The sequence below is a fragment of the Myotis brandtii genome, unplaced genomic scaffold (genome assembly GCF_000412655.1).
Source record: "Myotis brandtii unplaced genomic scaffold, ASM41265v1 scaffold10, whole genome shotgun sequence".
NCBI lineage: Eukaryota > Metazoa > Chordata > Mammalia > Chiroptera > Vespertilionidae > Myotis > Myotis brandtii.
The window spans coordinates 3064642-3082426 of NW_005353325.1; the positions used below are offsets into that span (position 1 = coordinate 3064642).

At 41.4% G+C, this 17785-nt stretch overlaps 1 protein-coding gene across 2 annotated transcripts in view; it reads left to right on the plus strand.

The window, feature by feature from the left end:
• CWH43 (cell wall biogenesis 43 C-terminal homolog) overlaps nt 1–17562 on the plus strand; it is a 43834-nt gene extending 26272 nt beyond the window's left edge. The window contains exons 10-15 of one of the 2 annotated variants that reach the window (XM_014534485.1): nt 1103–1238; nt 5370–5519; nt 9435–9579; nt 12350–12411; nt 13463–13618; nt 17294–17562. In XM_014534485.1, the coding sequence (XP_014389971.1) occupies nt 1103–1238; nt 5370–5519; nt 9435–9579; nt 12350–12411; nt 13463–13618; nt 17294–17372 (728 nt within the window). In that variant the 3' untranslated portion in view covers nt 17373–17562. The remainder of the gene's footprint in view (nt 1–1102; nt 1239–5369; nt 5520–9434; nt 9580–12349; nt 12412–13462; nt 13619–17293) is intronic. The other variant, XM_014534483.1, reaches the window with a different exon arrangement.
• Nucleotides 17563–17785: the final 223 nt, after the last annotated feature.

Genomic DNA, 17785 nt, shown 5'->3' on the forward strand with positions numbered 1-17785 from the left:
TATTTTTTAATTCTTTGTTTTTTATTATTTTTTTAAAAAAATCTTTATTGTTTAAAGTATTGCATATCCATATAGTATTATATGTCTCCTTTCCCCCCCATTGTTCCTCCCTGGCCACCCTCCGCGCCCCCCTCTCCCCACACACACACATGCCCTCACCCCCACCCTAGTGTCTGTGTCTATTGTGCTTATATGCATACATACACGTCCTTTGGTTGATCTCTTACCACCCCACTTCCTCCCCTGCCTTCCCTCTGAAGTTTGACGGTCTGTTTGATGCTTCTCTGTCTCTGGATTTATTTTTGTTCATCAGTTTATGTTGTTCATTATATTTCACTAATGAGTGAGATCATGTGATATTTATCTTTCTCCGACTGGCTTATTTCACTTAGCATAATGCTCTCCAATTAAATTTTTAAAATAGCCTAAGGGACAATTTTTAAGTTTCCATGCCTGGGGGAGCTCATCTTTGTATGAAACATCCTTGAAAATATGTGGGTATTTGGTTCCTAGATCAACTGCATGGAACGTGGAGCAAGATATGTAAAAGGCTAAACTGTTCTGTTTATTGCTAATGATAAGCCTGTCTCCTAGGAAATTGCGGAGCGTCTATACAAGTTTAATCTGGCTAAGGAATCTCCTTGGCCTCTAGTCCTTTAGTCCTGATTACCGGCCTCCAAGGCACATCTGGTCAGGTCTGGCAAAACCAATACACTTACTTCTGTGCCAATACCATGGAGGTGTTTGCCCAAAAGTAAAATGCTATTGTGCACCACTCTCTATTTCTGAACATAAATTGGGTATTTGAAAAAGGCATTAAGCCTATTTGAGATTTGGGGAGTGATGTTAATATTATTTGAAAATTTAGAAAAGCTATGTTTTTATCCTTTTCTGCATTTTCTTAAGGTGCCCCATATATTAATTACATTCTAAATATGGGAAAACTCCCTGATAGCTCAGATTTGGTTCACTTCACTTTCATGACTCATTAAGAACTTGTTTTTGATTTCTGAGTGAAGGCAAAGGGTTCAAGAACAACGTTTTGCTCATTGTTTTTGCATCGTTGTGGTTAATCACTGTGTGCCTTTCTTTTTCTGAACAGGTGCAGATTTCATAACAATTTTGGAGAGTGATGCTTCTAAGCCCTTCATTGGGAACAATGACTTAACCATGTGGTTAGGGGAGAAGCTGGGTTTCTATACTGACTTTGGTCCAAGCACAAGGGATCACACTTGGGGGTGAGTGTTCCTTGGGTACAAATCCTGAACATAACTCTGAAAGACCAGGCAGCATAGGCTTAGAGTAGAAAGGTGAGATTGTCGGACCTTAGTCCCATGACTATGCCCTGCTGATGCTTCCTGGGGGATGAGGAAGTGCCGAAGATATGCATATTCCATAATTGTTTGAATGGTTTTCCTATTACTGGATATTTTCAATTTACTATTAGAAACCATACAGTGTAGGAGCTGAGATTATAACAGTAGGCATATCTGACCTGGACATTGTCTTCATGGAATTTATATTCTCATGTAAAGATACAGAAAATAAACAAGGACACAAAAATGTAAATAATGTTGGAGAGAACCAAGATGGCAGCATAGGTAAATGCCAGACTCACTTGCCACCTTCCACAACCACATCAAAATTACAACTAAAATACAGAACAACCATCATTCAGAACCACCTGAAAACTGGCTGAATGGAAGTCCTACAACTAGAGAAGTAAAGAAGAAAGCACTTTGAGACTGATAGGAAAGATGGAGGTGTGGAACGGGTTGGTCCAACACCCACGTGTGCCATTTATTTAATCAGGAGGGAGATCATCTCTGTGGAGGCCTCCTGTAAGGAGCAAGAGGTCCCAGCCCCACACCAGACCCCCCCAGCCCAGGGTTTCAGAGCTGGAAAGAGAAGTCCCTGTAACTATGGGCTGTAAAAACCAGCGGGGATTGGGTCTGAGTGACAAGGGGGCTGCTGGAGACTCAGGTATTCCTTTTAAAGGGTCTGAACAAAACGTATAAGGTCCTGCTTCCTCTGAGCTCCAGTGCCAGGTGGCAGCTTTGGGGGACCCAAAAACATATGGAGAGGAACTGGATTGTCTGGCATTGGGGCAGGAACTTGGGGGCGGCTTTCTCCCTGACAGTGGTGCTTGCAGGGGTCATTGTTCCTGTGCTGAGACCTCCCCTGTCACGGGGCTGACTGGAAGCCATATCTGACTCTCCATTAGCCTGGAACACACTGTTTGTTCTGCCCTGGGGATTCCCCGAGACCCCACCCAAGTCATATCTGACTCTCCATTAGCCTGGAACACATTGTTTGTTCTGCCCTGGGGATTCCCCGAGACCCCACCCCATCCAGTTTGCAACCCCACCCAACCTGTTTGCAGCAGCCTTTCCATATGAATGACCTGTACTGGCTCAGGCTTCAGACTTTGCTAAAATCTCTCAAACAAGCTGCAGCTGGCGTCAGCGTGCCCCAGATTTATCAATAAAAGGCCTAAGACCTGGCACTAGCACCAGCCTGCCTTGATTCACAGCTGGGACTTTCCTGGGCACTTCCAAGTGGCCCCAGGTAGTGACTGACTGCACCTCCCTGGAGGCCCTCATGCCAGTGTACCCAGTGGACAGCTTCAGACCATAGTAGATTACAACTCTGTACACCCACAAATGACACACTCAAGAGGCAGACTCAGTGAGCACTAAAGCCCCACTGAAGCAAGTCCTGCTCCATAGGGGTATTTTCTGCACAGCAGCTCTCCCACTGTACTAGTACTCACAGTGGCTCCTCACAGGAAATTAGCTTGGAGGAAAATTCCTCCTAGAGATGCCAACAGCAATCAAGGCTCAACTACAAGACTGTGCACACAGTCCACACAGGGGTGCACTTAGAGTGCCCAGTTCAAGTGACTGGGGAGGCTGAGCCACTGAGCCCTACAGGATACCTACTACAAAAGGCCACTCCACCAATTCCAAGAGACATAGCCACTCTACCTAATATGTAGAAACAGATCCAGGGAAGCATTCAAAATATGGAGACAAAGAAACATATCACAAATGAAAGAAATGGAAGCAAGCAAACTACTAGATACAGAGTTCAAAACCATGGTTATAAGGTTACTCAAGGATCTTCATGAAAGTTTCAATGTTAGACTTTCAAGGACCTCAGTGAGAATGTCAAAGACATGAAAAAGGACCAGTCAGAAATTAAGCACACACTAACTGAAATAAAGAATAATTTATAGGGATTCAACAATAGAGTAGAGGATTCCAAGAATCAAATGAACAATTTGTAATATGAGGAAGCAAAAACCCAATCAGAAGAGCAAAAAGAAAAACAAATGAAGATAGTGTAAGGAGCCTCTGGTACTTCAAGCATACCAACATTAGTATGATGGGGGTACCAGAAGATGAAGAGAGAGAGCAAGATATTGAAAACCTATTTGAAGAAATAATGACAGAAAACTTCCCCTACCTAGTGAAAGAAAAAGACTTACAAGTCCAGAAAGCACAGAGGGTCCCAAAGAAGAGGAGCCCAAAGAGGCCCACACCAAGACACATCATAATTAAATTGCCAAGGGCTAAAGACAAAGAGAATCTTAAAAGCAGCAAGAGAAAAGCAGTTAGGCACCCACAAGGGAATGCCCATAGACTGTCAGCTGATTTCTCAACAGGAACTTTGCAGGCCAGAAGGGATTGGCAAGAAATATTCAAAGTGATAAATAGCAAGGTCCTACAACTAAGATTACTCTACTCAGCAAAGCTCTCATTTAGAATTGAGGGTCAGATAAAGAGCTTCACAGACAAGAAAAGGCTAAGGGAGTTCATTACCACCAGACCAGTATCACGTGAAGTGTTGAAGGGTATTCTTTAAGAAGAGGAAGAGGAAGAGGAAGAGGAAGAAGAAGAAGAACAAGAAAAAGATTAAAAATATGAACAATAAAATGGCAATAAATACATATCTATCAACAATTGAATCTAAAAATCAAAATAAATGAATAAGAAATCTAATGAACAAAATAAACTGGTGAATAAAATAGAATCAGGATATGGAAACATGGAATAGACTGACAAATCTCAGAGGGAAGAGGTAGGCAGGGGGAAGAGATTAACGAAAGATCTTACCTAAGGACACAGACAGTAGGGTGGTGAAGGCCTGGGGTAGGGTGGAAACTGGGTGGAGGGGGCAATGGGAGTGAAGAAGGGGGACAACTGTATACTCTCAACAATAAAGATTTTTACAAAAAAAGAAGTGAATAATATCATTTGAGATTGTGCCATATAGAAAAGGAAACACGCTATGGAGAAAGTGGCTGGGTAGGCAGGGGCAAGGGAGACGCTAATGTAGGTAGAATGGTCAGGAAGCTACTTGAAAAGCTCATGATGAGAAGAACCTAGGACCTAGCCATGGGAAGCGCTGCCGGAACCACCAGAGTGAAGATGTGAGACAGGATCAAGCTTGGTGTGCCTGGAGCATAGGGATTAATGGAGAACTGACGAAGAATAAGGTCAAGAGCGGGCACCTGACCTGAGGGAGCCCCCGTATCCAGGCCTAGGACTTGATTTAATTCAGTTGTGATGGGAAGCCATTGGGGGATTTAAAACATGGGAGTAATCTGATCTGCTTTTCATTTTTAATAGATCATTCCACCTGTTCTTGGAAGAACAGAATGTCAGGGGCAAGAGTGGGAGCAGGGAGAGAGGTGATGAGGCAGATGCAATAGCGCAGGTGAGAGGACAGTGAGAGCAGCAGAGATGGAGAGAAGGGGGAACAGAGCCGACAGGACTTGGTAATGGGTTAGGTGTCAGGGGCAGCATGTAGGTTTTTGACCCGAACACCTGATAGGAGATGGTGCATTGAATGGCATGGGCGTGACCAGGAAGTAGCAGCATTGTGCTCAGTTTGTAGCTCTCTGACTTAGACTGAGGTAGAACATGCTTTCACATCTTTATTGAACAGGTTTTAATTTCTAATCTTGTAAATTGTGACTTTGTGCCCTTTTGGGCAAGATTGTACATTTCCAAATGTGTTGATTACTATTAGAATTGTTTATGCAAATATGTTGCCAAAGTAACAATGCAAGTAAAATGGATTTTGTGAATTACCAATTCTCCCCTTTTCGTGTCTCCATAGCACTTGCTAAAACAGAGTTGATAAAATTCTGACATCAGAGTTTATTAGTGACACAGCGAGAAATGCTAAGAAACAGAGATATAGTAGATCAACAGACTGCCACATACGTCTCCACCGCATGCTCTGAGTGCCCCTCGGTGGGACGCTCGAAGTGTGAAATGTCCCTTATTAACATCGTTTGCTTAGTCCTGTCTGCATGATATGGTCAGACCACAATGATGTTTCTTTTCATTCCCACACAGGATTATGGTTTTGTCAAGATATCCCATTGTGAAATCGGAGCATCACCTTCTCCCGTCGCCAGAGGGCGAGATTGCACCAGCCATAGCTCTGACCGTGAACGTCTCGGACAAACTGGTGGACTTCGTTGTGACGCACTTTGGGAATCACGAGTGGGTTTCTTTGGTCTACGTAATGGGGCACAACTGCCAAGAAACATTATTAACACATGACTTAGATTTCTATGCAAATGACCTATCTTTCTCCTGTTTATTTTTTTTCTCCCAAAGTACTTTTCCCTTTGTGATTGCTTTTAAAAATTGGGCATAGACACGTTTGAGATGCGGGCAGTCCTTATCGATGGCACCAGGCAGTGATGATGGTTGTGTTAGCCAGCAGTTACCGAGCAGGTGCTGTGCTCAGTATTGCGTTTACTCCAACCTGTATGAAGTACTGATATAGCCCCATTTTACAGATAAAGAAACGAGGCTGAGAGAGGTTACATGACTTGTCCAACCAGGGCCACACAGCTAGGAGCTAGGTAGACCCAATTGAGAGCCTGCAGGGACTTGGGGGCACTGTAGGAATAGGACATTCCCTGTTCCTGCAGGGTTACCACAGTTGGAAGGACTGTTGGGATCTCAGAGCCTGCAGGGACTTGGGGCCACTGTTTCTGCAGGGTTACCACAGTTGGAAGGACTGTTGGGATCTGAGAGTACTAAATGGCATTCCTTTGTCCCTCATGTTTTCCCAATCGACTGATAAGTCAGAAGAGGAATCTGGCAGGGCTACCAAAAGATCACTTTTAATTCTGATAAGCCTATTGGACAACATGATTGAGTGTGTCCACATGGAACTGCTAATGCATCTCCCAATGATATGTGAAACTGACTCCCCCAAACAGCAGGGGCGGAGTCTGACAGCTCTCACCTAAGTGGAGAGAATAAACCAGAAAACACCCTGTTTGCAAACTAGCAGTTTTCAAGGAGAGGAAGGACTTGAGACAAGCCTGCCCAGTTCATTCTTCTCAACTTAATCTATAATAATAAAAGCATAATATGCTAATTAGACTGGAGGTCCTTCCGGGTGCCTGCCTGCGGCCGGAGGGAAGCCGGTGCCGGCAGCCGGGGGAAGGAAGGCCTACTCTTGCACGAATTTCATGCATCAGGCCTCTAGTTAATTATAAAAGTCTTCCCCAAAAGAAGAGAGGGGCCAGAGATGATTTTCTAAGAAAGTCCCTCTACAAGGAGACATGAGGAATGAGGTTTTTTAAAAATATATTTTTATTGATTTCAGAGAGGAAGAAAGATAGAGAGAGAAATAGGAACACCAGTGATGAGAGAGAATCATTGACTGGCTGCCTCCTGCACACCTCCTCCCCACCACTGGGGATCGAGCCCACAACCTGGGCATGTGGCCTGACCGGGAATTGAACTGTGACCTCCTGGTTTATAGGTCGATGCTCAACACTGAGCCATGCCAGTCGGGCTGGGCAATGAGTTTTATCCCCCCCAAAATAATATTCATAACCAGTGACTGAGTACTGACTAAATCATGAATAATGCCCCAAATAGATTGTAAAAGCAAAGATAAAGGTATATAATTGATACTCTACCACAGTGAACATTCTGTAATGATAACAGAAAACACTGATGTAAAGGGCTGAGGGCTATAAAACAGGGCAAACAGGTTCTGTTCACATTGATCACACGATGCCACAGAGCTTTAAAGTGACACAGAGAACACCAGGAACCATCACTGTCGCACTGTACGTTTTACCTGAACCAAACGCATGTGTCTGCTACCCTTAATTTCCTGTTGCCTCACATTTTCTCACAGAATTATGGGGATCTGTGAAAGCCTGCTTGCATACTTTCTGAAATAAGTCAGAGCATAAGTAATATATGTTTGCCTCCTTAGGTATAAAAAGGGCGTTTGGAAGATGGATGATATAGATGGTCCATATCTCTTTAAAAAGCTGTTTGGAGAAACACCTTCTATTTCTCCCAGTAATTTTCATGTAGCAAGTGTAGGCATTAAAAAATCATTCCACTGGCCTTAAAAGAGCACTTGAGTTGCGTTTGTCTTTTAAAAAATAGGCTTTAGACACTTTTGTGTCTAAAGATTGCCAGGTTTTTAACCTAAGAAACAGTTAGGTTTCTACCCTTCCCCTTTTTCTTTGCTTTTCCCCTGCCCCCTTCAACTCCCTCCCAGCTCCTCTGCGATGTAAGGAAGAGACTTGAAAAGGAAGGGAGGAGACAAGACTGAGAGATGGCGCTCAGGTTGTGTTTGGAAGGATAGCTTTGTCTAACTTTCTATTAACCACGTCTTTAAAGCTCTCTGAATAACACCAAATCCTTGACTTGCAATCTTACTCACTTGATCTAATAATAATGACATCAGCAACATTAAGAGCTAACCCTTATTGAGGAGATGTACCTCGAGGGAGGAAGGGAGTCAGTGTAGTTTCATGGTCAAGCGCATGGAATTCCGTCCTTAGGGCTGGGCAGAGGAAATCGTGTTCCCAGAGTCAGAGTTGGAACCAGGAAGAGCGGCCACAGGCATGAGGAATGCAGCTACTTCCCCTCAGGGACTGGGGAAGAAACACCCTGACTTCTCTCTCCTCTCAACCTGTTATCTCCTGCCAGAGCCTCCAGTTGGTGAAACATAACTGGAAATCAGCCGACAAGGGAGCCCAGGAGATGAAATCTACAGGGGTCAGCCTCCCAGGGCATAGAAAAGGACTGAGAATGGGTCTGGGAAGGGAGATGGAAAATAACACAGACATGTTACTTAGCATCATTTAACAATAGAGCTAATGCCTGCCTCTCAGTGATTAGGAGAATCCAATATCAAAGATGTTAAGCGATCATTCTTTTCACTCTTTCATACCTTAGACATCTTTTAATAGTACTCAGCTGTCCACTCTTGCTCATCTAAGCTTCATGCTGTCTTCAGATCCTACCTTAATGAGGTGTCTCCAATCTTCTAGGTCCTCGTGATCTCCCTCTATCTTCCTTCATCATAGTTTTTTTTTCTTAATCTTCTGGCTTCTGGGGAGGTGTAGCCAATGGGAGGCACTCGCAGGGCTGGGGGGGCAGGAGGAGGGGAGAGGACAGGGTGTTTCCCATCCTTCCTCTCAGCTTTCTCTGGTTTTCTGGCAGCAAGTGAGTGTCTTGTGTGGCTCCAGCTCCTCCGTAGATGACCCCAGCTCCTTGGGGCCAGCCTCCTCCGTAGCACCATCTCCCACCAGGCAGGGCTGGCTTCTGGCCTCTGGGCCTCCTCTGTCCCTCTAGCTGTAGAGGTGGTAAGGGTTTCTCCTTGTTGCAAAACTCCAGTTGTCTCACTGGCTACTGTTTGGCTTCCTATCACCTAGTAATGTGCCCCTATGTTAAATTCCTTTCGTTTGAAACACATAGAGTGCTCTCAATTTTCCTGGCTGCATCATTTCAACTATGATGTCCCTATTTTCCCCCAGATAGATTGTAAAGCACCCCAAAGCTTGATGTCCTTGCCTAATTATCTCAGTTATAACTAACAGTGCTTTGCATCATGAAAATACTGTATCATGCTTAGCCACTTTTAGGTGTTTGCTTGAGAGAGCTGAGTAGATTCCATGAGTCCTGCGTGCTCTGTGAATGTTAGGATTCTCCCTCTGACCATGGCTGCTTATGCTGCTGCTGGTTCTTTAAAATATATATATACACATTTACTACTAGTTTCTAGCTGTGATACTGATGACCAAGTCTCAGATGGTTATTGACATAATTTCTCCTGATGAAGAGTTAACAAATGCTGTTTTTGGAGTAGATATTTAAATCAAGTTGACTCCAAATGATTTGTGGGGAAAGACCTTGTTGTTCTTAGTCAAAAGTGTGTTAGCCTACTCAGTTATTCACCACTGTCCCTCCATCTCATTCATTTCTAGAACATTAAGACATTTGCCTAGGTAGGAATTACTCTGGGTTTGTGCTCTACTTGAAGATATTTTTGGGGGGGGAGGGGGGAACTTAAGTACTTAAGACTTTTTAAAAGTTGTTTTGCAAATACAAAAGAAAATTACATTTTTTGGTGTTTGTTTTTTTTAGAGATGACCTTGACAGGAAACTTCAGGCTATTGCTATTTCAAAACTCCTGAAAAGTAGCTCTAATCAGGTGGTATTTCTGGGTTATATCACCTCGGCACCTGGTTCCAGAGATTATCGACAGCTCATTGAACATGGCAACGTGAAGGTAACACAATCGTAGTGGGATTTGATGTATTAAGTAACATTATGTTTAAGAACATGAGTTCATCTCTGGCATAGTGGATACGGCAGAAAGTGGAGTCCCAATGGACTCCTTATTGTGGCTTCAGGATGCTGACATTATTATAGAGAATCTGTAAGAAAGAAGAACTTTGCAAAGAAGATGAGAAGTCAGTGTTAGGCTGAGCTAAAGCATCTGTGGGATATTAATGGAGCCACTCAATAGGTAGCTGGATCAGGAATTGAGAAGGGCAATCAGGACTAGAGGTATAGATTAAGAGTCACCACCATGGTCTTGTTTTTATTTTTAAATATATTTTTATTGATTTCAGAGAGGAAGGGAGAGGGAGAGATCAAAACATCAATGATGAGACAGAATCATTGATCGGCTGCCTCCTGCATGCCCCATGTTGGGATCGAGCCCGCAACCCAGGCATGTGCCTCTGACCGGGAATTGAACCATGACCTCCTGGTTCATAGGTCGATGCTCAACCACTGAGCTATGTCAGGCTGGCCACTGCCTTGGTGATCATTGAAGCCATGGAAGTGGATGACATTGCTGATGGAATTAGAGAAGTGCAAAAGGAAGAACAAAGAAAACCCCTGATGTATGTGGCTGTCAGGGGGTTAAGGATGAGGGAAGAGAAGGGAAATTATCTCAGGAAAGAGATTAAGGAGAGGCCAGAGGGTAAAAGGTAAACTTGGGGATTGTGGAGTCACGGAGGCTGCACCAGTTATTCACCAACATGCAACAAACCCCCTCAGACCTAGTGGCTTAAAGTAGCCCTGGTTTAATATTCTTACAATTTTGTGGGTTGACTTGGTGGTGGTTGTTTTTTTTCTGGATTCACTCGTGTTGTCAGGTGGCTCGGCTGTGGCTGGGGATCCTAAGATAGTCCCACTCTGGGGCCTTGCTGCTGACTGTTGGCTGGGCCTGTCTCTAAGTCCAGTTGGTCTCTTACCATTGACTAGCCTCGCTGGTGCTGTTGTGTGACCTTGGGGCAAGTTAGCTGACCTTTCTGGGCCTCAGTGTTTGTATCTATACAGTGGTGGTAGCAATTTCTATTGTATCATAGGGTTGTAATGATGAAGTATAAGCAATTGTCTGCACAACCCTCAGCCTTGTATGTAGGAGGCACTCGACAAGTGGTGTCCACATATATGTATTATGTGTGTCTGGCTGTACATAGAAAATCAAAGTAAATGTACAAGTATATGGCCTATGAAGCACAAAAGAATGTTAGAAAATGGGATATTTGGCAAGTCTAAGAAAAAATTGTATCCTAATAAGAGAAGGAATTCTGTGTATGTGTGTGAGTGTATGTGTATGTGTGTGAGTGTGTGTGTGTGTGTGTAAGGCATATGGGTAGTGTTAGAGAAGAGGAATTTTATTTGTTGTTGTTGTGGGTTTTTTTTTAAATTCTCTCTTGGTTTCCACTGTTAATGGTCAGAAGCCGTGTCAAGATTGGTTCTTATATAGCTTTTTGTATCAGGAAGTTTATTAATGCAGAGAATTTGGGTCATAAATGCTTGGATGAACAGATTTTTCTCTTTAAGAAATGAGTATTTAAATTCTGTAGTCTTAAAATTTGATAGCATCTTTTAAAAACCTAATAAAATAAAATGATAGCTAAGCACAGTCGCAGTTTATTATTCCCAGTATACACAGCTGAATGGCTAAATTTTCATCGCTTCCCAAGGCAAACCAGAACAGTCCTTTTCTTATTTGCTTTTTAAATCACTAACATTTTTCTTTAAATTTTAAATTTAGTACAATTTTTTGTGTATACTAAAGGCATATATGTGTGTGAGAGTGTGATATAAAATAGTAAAGATTAACAAACATCCATATGTCTACCACCAAGCCTATGGAAAAAATTGAGAAATAGGTAATAAATTGTGTGTTGTTTTGCAAATTCACAGATGGTGTGAATACATTATGTATCCAGGGCTGATCAGGTGAGCATAGGTGTTTTAGTGATTCTCTTAGTGATTTAAAAACATGTTTTTAATTAAATGTTAAGAGTAAAATTGAGAAATGATCAAAAGTCAGGTATATTTTTTATTTATAGGATTTTTAAAAAGAAGGAAATGAAAATTTCTTTAGTATAAAAGCTCTATATCTAGAGTTTTTCTAACACTAGAAAAAAATATATGTGTATGTTCTGCTTCTCTGATAGAAAAATAACCCTGGTCTCAAGCTTTCAACCTCCAAAAGACTCATGATTACTCCCAAAATGTGTTTATCTCCAGTGATTCAATTTAACAAACATAGATTGAGCGCCTGCCAAATGCCAGAGAGGACCAGAGAGCCAAAGTGATTAGAGTTCCCCTGCTCAGGACAGGAAGGGAGGAGACATAGGAACAAATACCCGTATAGAACAGCAGAGCTGGTGTGCATGCGTAGGATGACCTAGGAAGGTTCTGTAACTTCTCCTCAGGCTGAGAGAACTGGAAAGCTGCAGGGAGCCAGGAATGTATTATAATCATTGCTTTCCCTGCCTAACTCCCTCTCTAGACCATGTTCGGCTGTGTACTCCCAGCATCTAGTACAGGAGCTAGATGGGCATAGAGTAGGTGCTCCAGAAATATCTGTAGAATGAATAAATAACGTGGACCTTAAAGGACCAGCAGGAGCCAGGCAGAGAAAACAGCATGCACAAAGGCATGCTTATTACTGCAGCTCACACATTTTCTTGGCAGTTCAGAACAGAGCACTGTTTTAATGCTTTAACGTTCTCTTCTCTGTTTATTAGGATATTGACAGCACGGATCAAGACAGATGGTGTGAATACATTATGTATCGAGGGCTGATCAGGTGAGCATAGGTGTTTGATTTTTTTTTAAATCTATTATTACTGTACTGTGCTCTTTTGAGTCTATCCTGGAGAGAAAAGCTTTATGGAAGCAGTTAATTAATTTTGTTACTTTTTATAAACATTGACTTAGTTAGTTACGCAGTTTAACATCTTTTTCAAGTCACAGCCTAATGATTTACGAAGGAATAAATGGCTAAGCAAAATAAATTTAATTATACAAAGAGGATACGATGTAAGCTATTTAGCATAAGTATGTATCTGTCAACACGTGTTAGGATTGGCACCATGTTTTACTGTATGGCATGGTGGAAACAGCGTGGACCATGGAATAAGAAAGCCTTGGGCTTGAATTCCAGCGTTGCCAACTTCTAATTATGTAATCTTGGGTAAGTCAGCTACCTTGTTAGAGCCACGATGATATTGTGGTGAGGTCTCTAAAATTTTTCTGTAAATTTTATATCTTTAAAAAGTATATCTTTAAAAATATATCATCCCAGCCCAGCTGCTGTGGCTTAATGGTTGAGCATCAACCCATGAACCAAGAAGTCACCGGTTTGATTCCTGGTCAGGTCACATGCCCAGGCTGCAGGCTTGATCCCCAGAAGTGGGTGTGCAGGAGGCAGCTGATTGATGTTTCTATCTCTCTATCCCTCTCCCTTCCTTTCTCTCTAAAATCAATAAAACATAGCTAAAAATATGTATACATATCATCTCATGTCAAAAAGTGAATATTTTATGTATATTCCAAAATATATTGTGTGAGAGGCAATTTGTATAGACAGAATATTCATTCATTAGTGTAAACAAGTAGAGTAAGGTTGCCAACTATGTTTAGTTAATTAAACAATATGCATGTTCTTTATTCACTTATGTTGTAAAAGTAATATGTTGATAAATATTTAGAGTAACAAGTCAAGATAATTCTAGTGAAACACAGGGTAGCGTTAGAAATGGGAAATTGGCTTAATAATGAAGGTGTTACCTACAAGATCTCATCAGATTTCCGAATGACAATAAAATCTTTGCAAACCATTTCTATTCCTGCCACAGATTGGGTTATGCAAGAATTTCTCATGCTGAACTGAGTGACTCTGAAATTCAGATGGCCAAGTTTAGGATCCCTGATGACCCCATAAATTATAGAGACAACCACAAAGTGGTCACAGACCACAGGGAAGTTCCCAAGAAAATTCATTTCAATCCCAGGTGAGTGAGTTCCTTCATGTTGTAGACTACAGATATGAGACACAGCACCCCCTCTAGGGACCTATTACCCCACAACGAGCTACACATTATGTTTGGTTCTAGAGGTTCATTCAGGTAGGGGAGCTCAAGGTAAAGATGATAAAACCTTGTTTGGGGTCCTTGCCTTTTGAGATGGAGAAATGTGTTGTTAGTCCTTCTTCAGGTGAAAAGCTCACATAGGCATCATCATCACTATGGCCGTCATTAACACCACAGCAATAGCTGACACTGGAGTGTTCTCGTGTCCCAGACCCCGACCTAAGTGCTTTGCACGCTATCTTGTTTCATCCCCATTGGGCTGGTGCTTTTGTTATCCCCACTTTACAGGTAAGGAGCTCAGACTGAGGAACAGGAAGTAACGTCACTGCAGGGCTAGTCGGCGACGGAGCCGTGAAGTGCGGAGGAAGCCCCTTAATGTCGTTGAGTTGCTGTGGCTCTCATCAGGACTTCCTGGTGGTCTGGGCTTTGCATTTTAAAATATCTTTCCAGGTTATTCTAATGTGCCGATAGGATGGAGACTATAGAGAGTGTATCATTCATTTCCATCGCAGATATTCTGCCATGTGAATTATATTGAGTTTTAAATATATTACCTGAAGTTATCTGACAAACCTATTTGCAGCAAAAGATGTGATTTGGAATATGTGTTCTTTCCTCCTCCCACGACTAGACAATGAGAAGAAACATCTGCATAAAACCAAACCCAGAACACGTCATGTACATTTTAGTACTTAACATTTCTGCTAGTTTTACCAACGAATATCTATAGAAACTTCTCAGATCTCATTTTCTTTGGGGGAAGAAAGAGGATACTTATTCATTTTTTTTCTTCCTTGTCTCGCCTTACAACAAGAAAAAACTGGACCAGAGTGTAGGCAATGCATGTAAGGAGAGCTATAACCAAGTCTTGATTTGCTTCCATTGCTGTACTTGGTATTTCCCTTTGTAAGTGCAATGTGGTTGTGAGGAGCAGGGGCTGGGGTCAAGCTGCCCAGTTCAGTTCCTCGTCTTGCCGGTGAACAGCTGTGTAACTGTGGGCAAGCTGCCTGGCCTCTCCAAGCCTCACCTCTCTCATCTGCAAAATGGGGGGAATAGCAGTGCCTCCCTCCAACGTTATTTGGGGTTTGAATGAGACATAACCTTTTCAGAATGGTCAGTTCATGGTCAGTGCTCAATAGCCAGCAGCTGCAATAGCAACAGTAGTATTTGTTGTATTAACAGTAAAAGCAAAAGGCATAGAAAGTTTCCTTTTGCTGATTGAGATGACTTCTAAAATGGAAGTTAGGCCCTAGCTGGTTTGGCTCAGTGGATAGAGCGTCGGCCTGCAGACTGAAGGGTCCCAGGTTCGATTCCCGTCAAGGGCATGTACCTATCCCTCTCCCTTCCTCTCTGTAAAAAATCAATAAAATATATTTAAAAAAATAAAATAAAATGGAAGTTAGAAGATCTGGGAAGTTAAAGTTAAAGATATTCCCATTTCCTTATTCTTCACACCAGGAGTGTGGAGAAGTTCAAATAAAATATTTTTGGCTAAACCGATGTTCGACTCTCACATTGATGTTTGGCTCTCACATCGATGTTTCCTTCTCCCGTTCTCTTCCTCTCCCTCTAAAAATAAAAAAATATATATATTTTAAAAACCACATTTTTGGCTAATCTCAAATGAGCTAGATCCCACTCAGTTTAATTATGAAAATAACAGAAGCATAAGTAAAAGGCCTGCCTTAATTTAAAAATTTATTATCAAATGTACATACCAGTGAAGACTTATAAAATAGAAATAGTAAAAGAATACTAAGTTCACCAAAAGTTCCATTCTTTAATTCAACAAAATATCCATAGAGTCCCATGATGCCAGCACCTGTGAGGCCCTGTGCTAGATGCAGAGGACAGAGTGAGGAGTAAGACCATGTCTTTGTCCTATAAAGCTTACGTTCTGGTGAAGAGAGAAACAATTCAAGGGTTATCCCTGGTAAAGTTTTTGGATACATTTTTGCTACTTATAATACATATATATCTATATATTACACAATTATCCCAACTTGGCAAATGTATGAAACATATGTATGTGTGTGTATATGTGTATTCATTCTATTTATTAACCTGACTTTTCCATCTAAACAATATATTATGAACTTCCTTCCATAATAAAGTATTCCTCTGAAAATATTTTTAATGATTGCATAATATTCCAGTGCATAGATAGACCAAACGTTAGCTAACCATATAGTTGTTTTGCACATTTTATTTTTTCATTAATATAAAAAGTCTTCCAGGGACTTCTTATATCTTTGGGCATAGCCTTGGTTACTTACTTAGGACTCAGTTCTAGATGTGGAACAGCAGGGTCAAAGGTTGGACAAAATTTTGATATTTTTTATCATTATTGTTTTGAGATGACAACGTAAACAGATCTCCCATCTCCTACATTGGGGAGGTTATTTGCTGATGAAGAAAAGGAAGTCAAGGGCTTCATTTTCTCAGGTCTTAGCTTCCTTTGAATTTCATCATACTAGCTAGAGCAGTGGAAACAGAATTTCTGGACGATAGGCCCAGAAATCAGGATTTTAAAAAAGTTTACCAGGTGATCCTAATGTGCAGCCAAGGTTGAGAACCACTGAGCTAGAGCCATATCATTCATTAGCTTTTCATCAGCAAAGTAAACAGCTGCAGCACGTGAGCATTAGAGGAAGACCTAGAGGTTGCAGTTGTACCAGAACAGATTTTATACATGCGTAATTGTAACATGAACAACATTTCAGATTTCATGATCCCTATGTTACCAGAGAATTAAACTTCCCTGTCACTTGTGGGAGCGAGGTTCTTGCAATATCTTTAAAAAATGAATTTTCTAAGATTTGCACAGGTGAATGGGATGTGGAAGAAGGCTTTATTTGTGTGAAGTTACGTTTCTCAGGTTCCAAAGTCCCTGCCCCTTAAGCCAGTCCTGGAAAAGGTGCAGCTGTGGTCCTAGTAGAGTCAAAAGCAAGGCCAATGTCCAGCGCTTCTGTTCCATGGTGCAGCTGGGTGTAGTTCAGCACTCAGGCCAGATTAAAGTCTATCAGTCCATTGTGGGTGCCCCACATGGCCTTGAGCTGTGTGGACGCAGCCCTTGCAACTGGAGAGCGAGTTTCTTTGGTAGAAGTTTATACATTCCGGTTTCGCACACTGGCAGTAGCCACGCCTACTCTGCTTGACTCGCTTTCAGGTGTGATTGATGGACAAGCACCCTCCCACGCCACCCAGACCTTACTGGGCATGTGCCTACTAGTATTTAAATAACCAGGTTATTTACAATGGCATCACCTTCACCTATAAAATGGACTTTATTAGAGCTGAGGACTAGAGAGAAAAATCTAGATTTATTTTTCAATAAATCAGCCAATAATTCTTAAACAGCTGTGCTTTTGGAGTGATCCATAACCATGGAAAGAGGACTTTGAAGGTTAAAATGTTTGTCTGCCATTCCCAGATGCACGAATCCTTTTTTATTTCTTCATTTGCTGTCTTATAAATTGATCACATCTCTCCGGATTGTATGAAAGATAAGTAAAAGCACAATGGATTATAGTTGAAATTTTACATAGGAGCATACCTTTCTGAATGGTTTTTACATGTCAATTACTTGTTTTTTAGATTTGGATCCTACAAAGAAGGACACAATTATGAGAACAACCATCATTTTCATATGAGTACACCGAAATACTTTTTATGAACTATTTAAAACAAGAATTCACTGACTGAGCAAGTCTAAGGAAAACAAAAAGTAAATAAAAAGAAAAGATGGATGAAAGTGGGAAACGACATACACAAAACCCTCAATTTTGAAAATGTATGGTATCTATTCAGTGGGAAATTCTATCAATCTATAAAATATATTGCTTAATAAATATTTCTCTAAATTGTTTTTGTTATTTTTTATAAAAATAACAATGTAGGGTAATATAAGAAAGTTTTACTACTAGAGATAAAATCATTATAATGTCTTACCTTTGTAATGCTTTAAAATAAGAAATTGATTTATTGATGAGCTGGAAGAACTATTTACAAAAACCAAGCAGTCTTAAATCCCTCTTGGGACAAAGCAGGGGGGAAATGTTTCAATAGTAAGTCTAATTGTTAGAATAA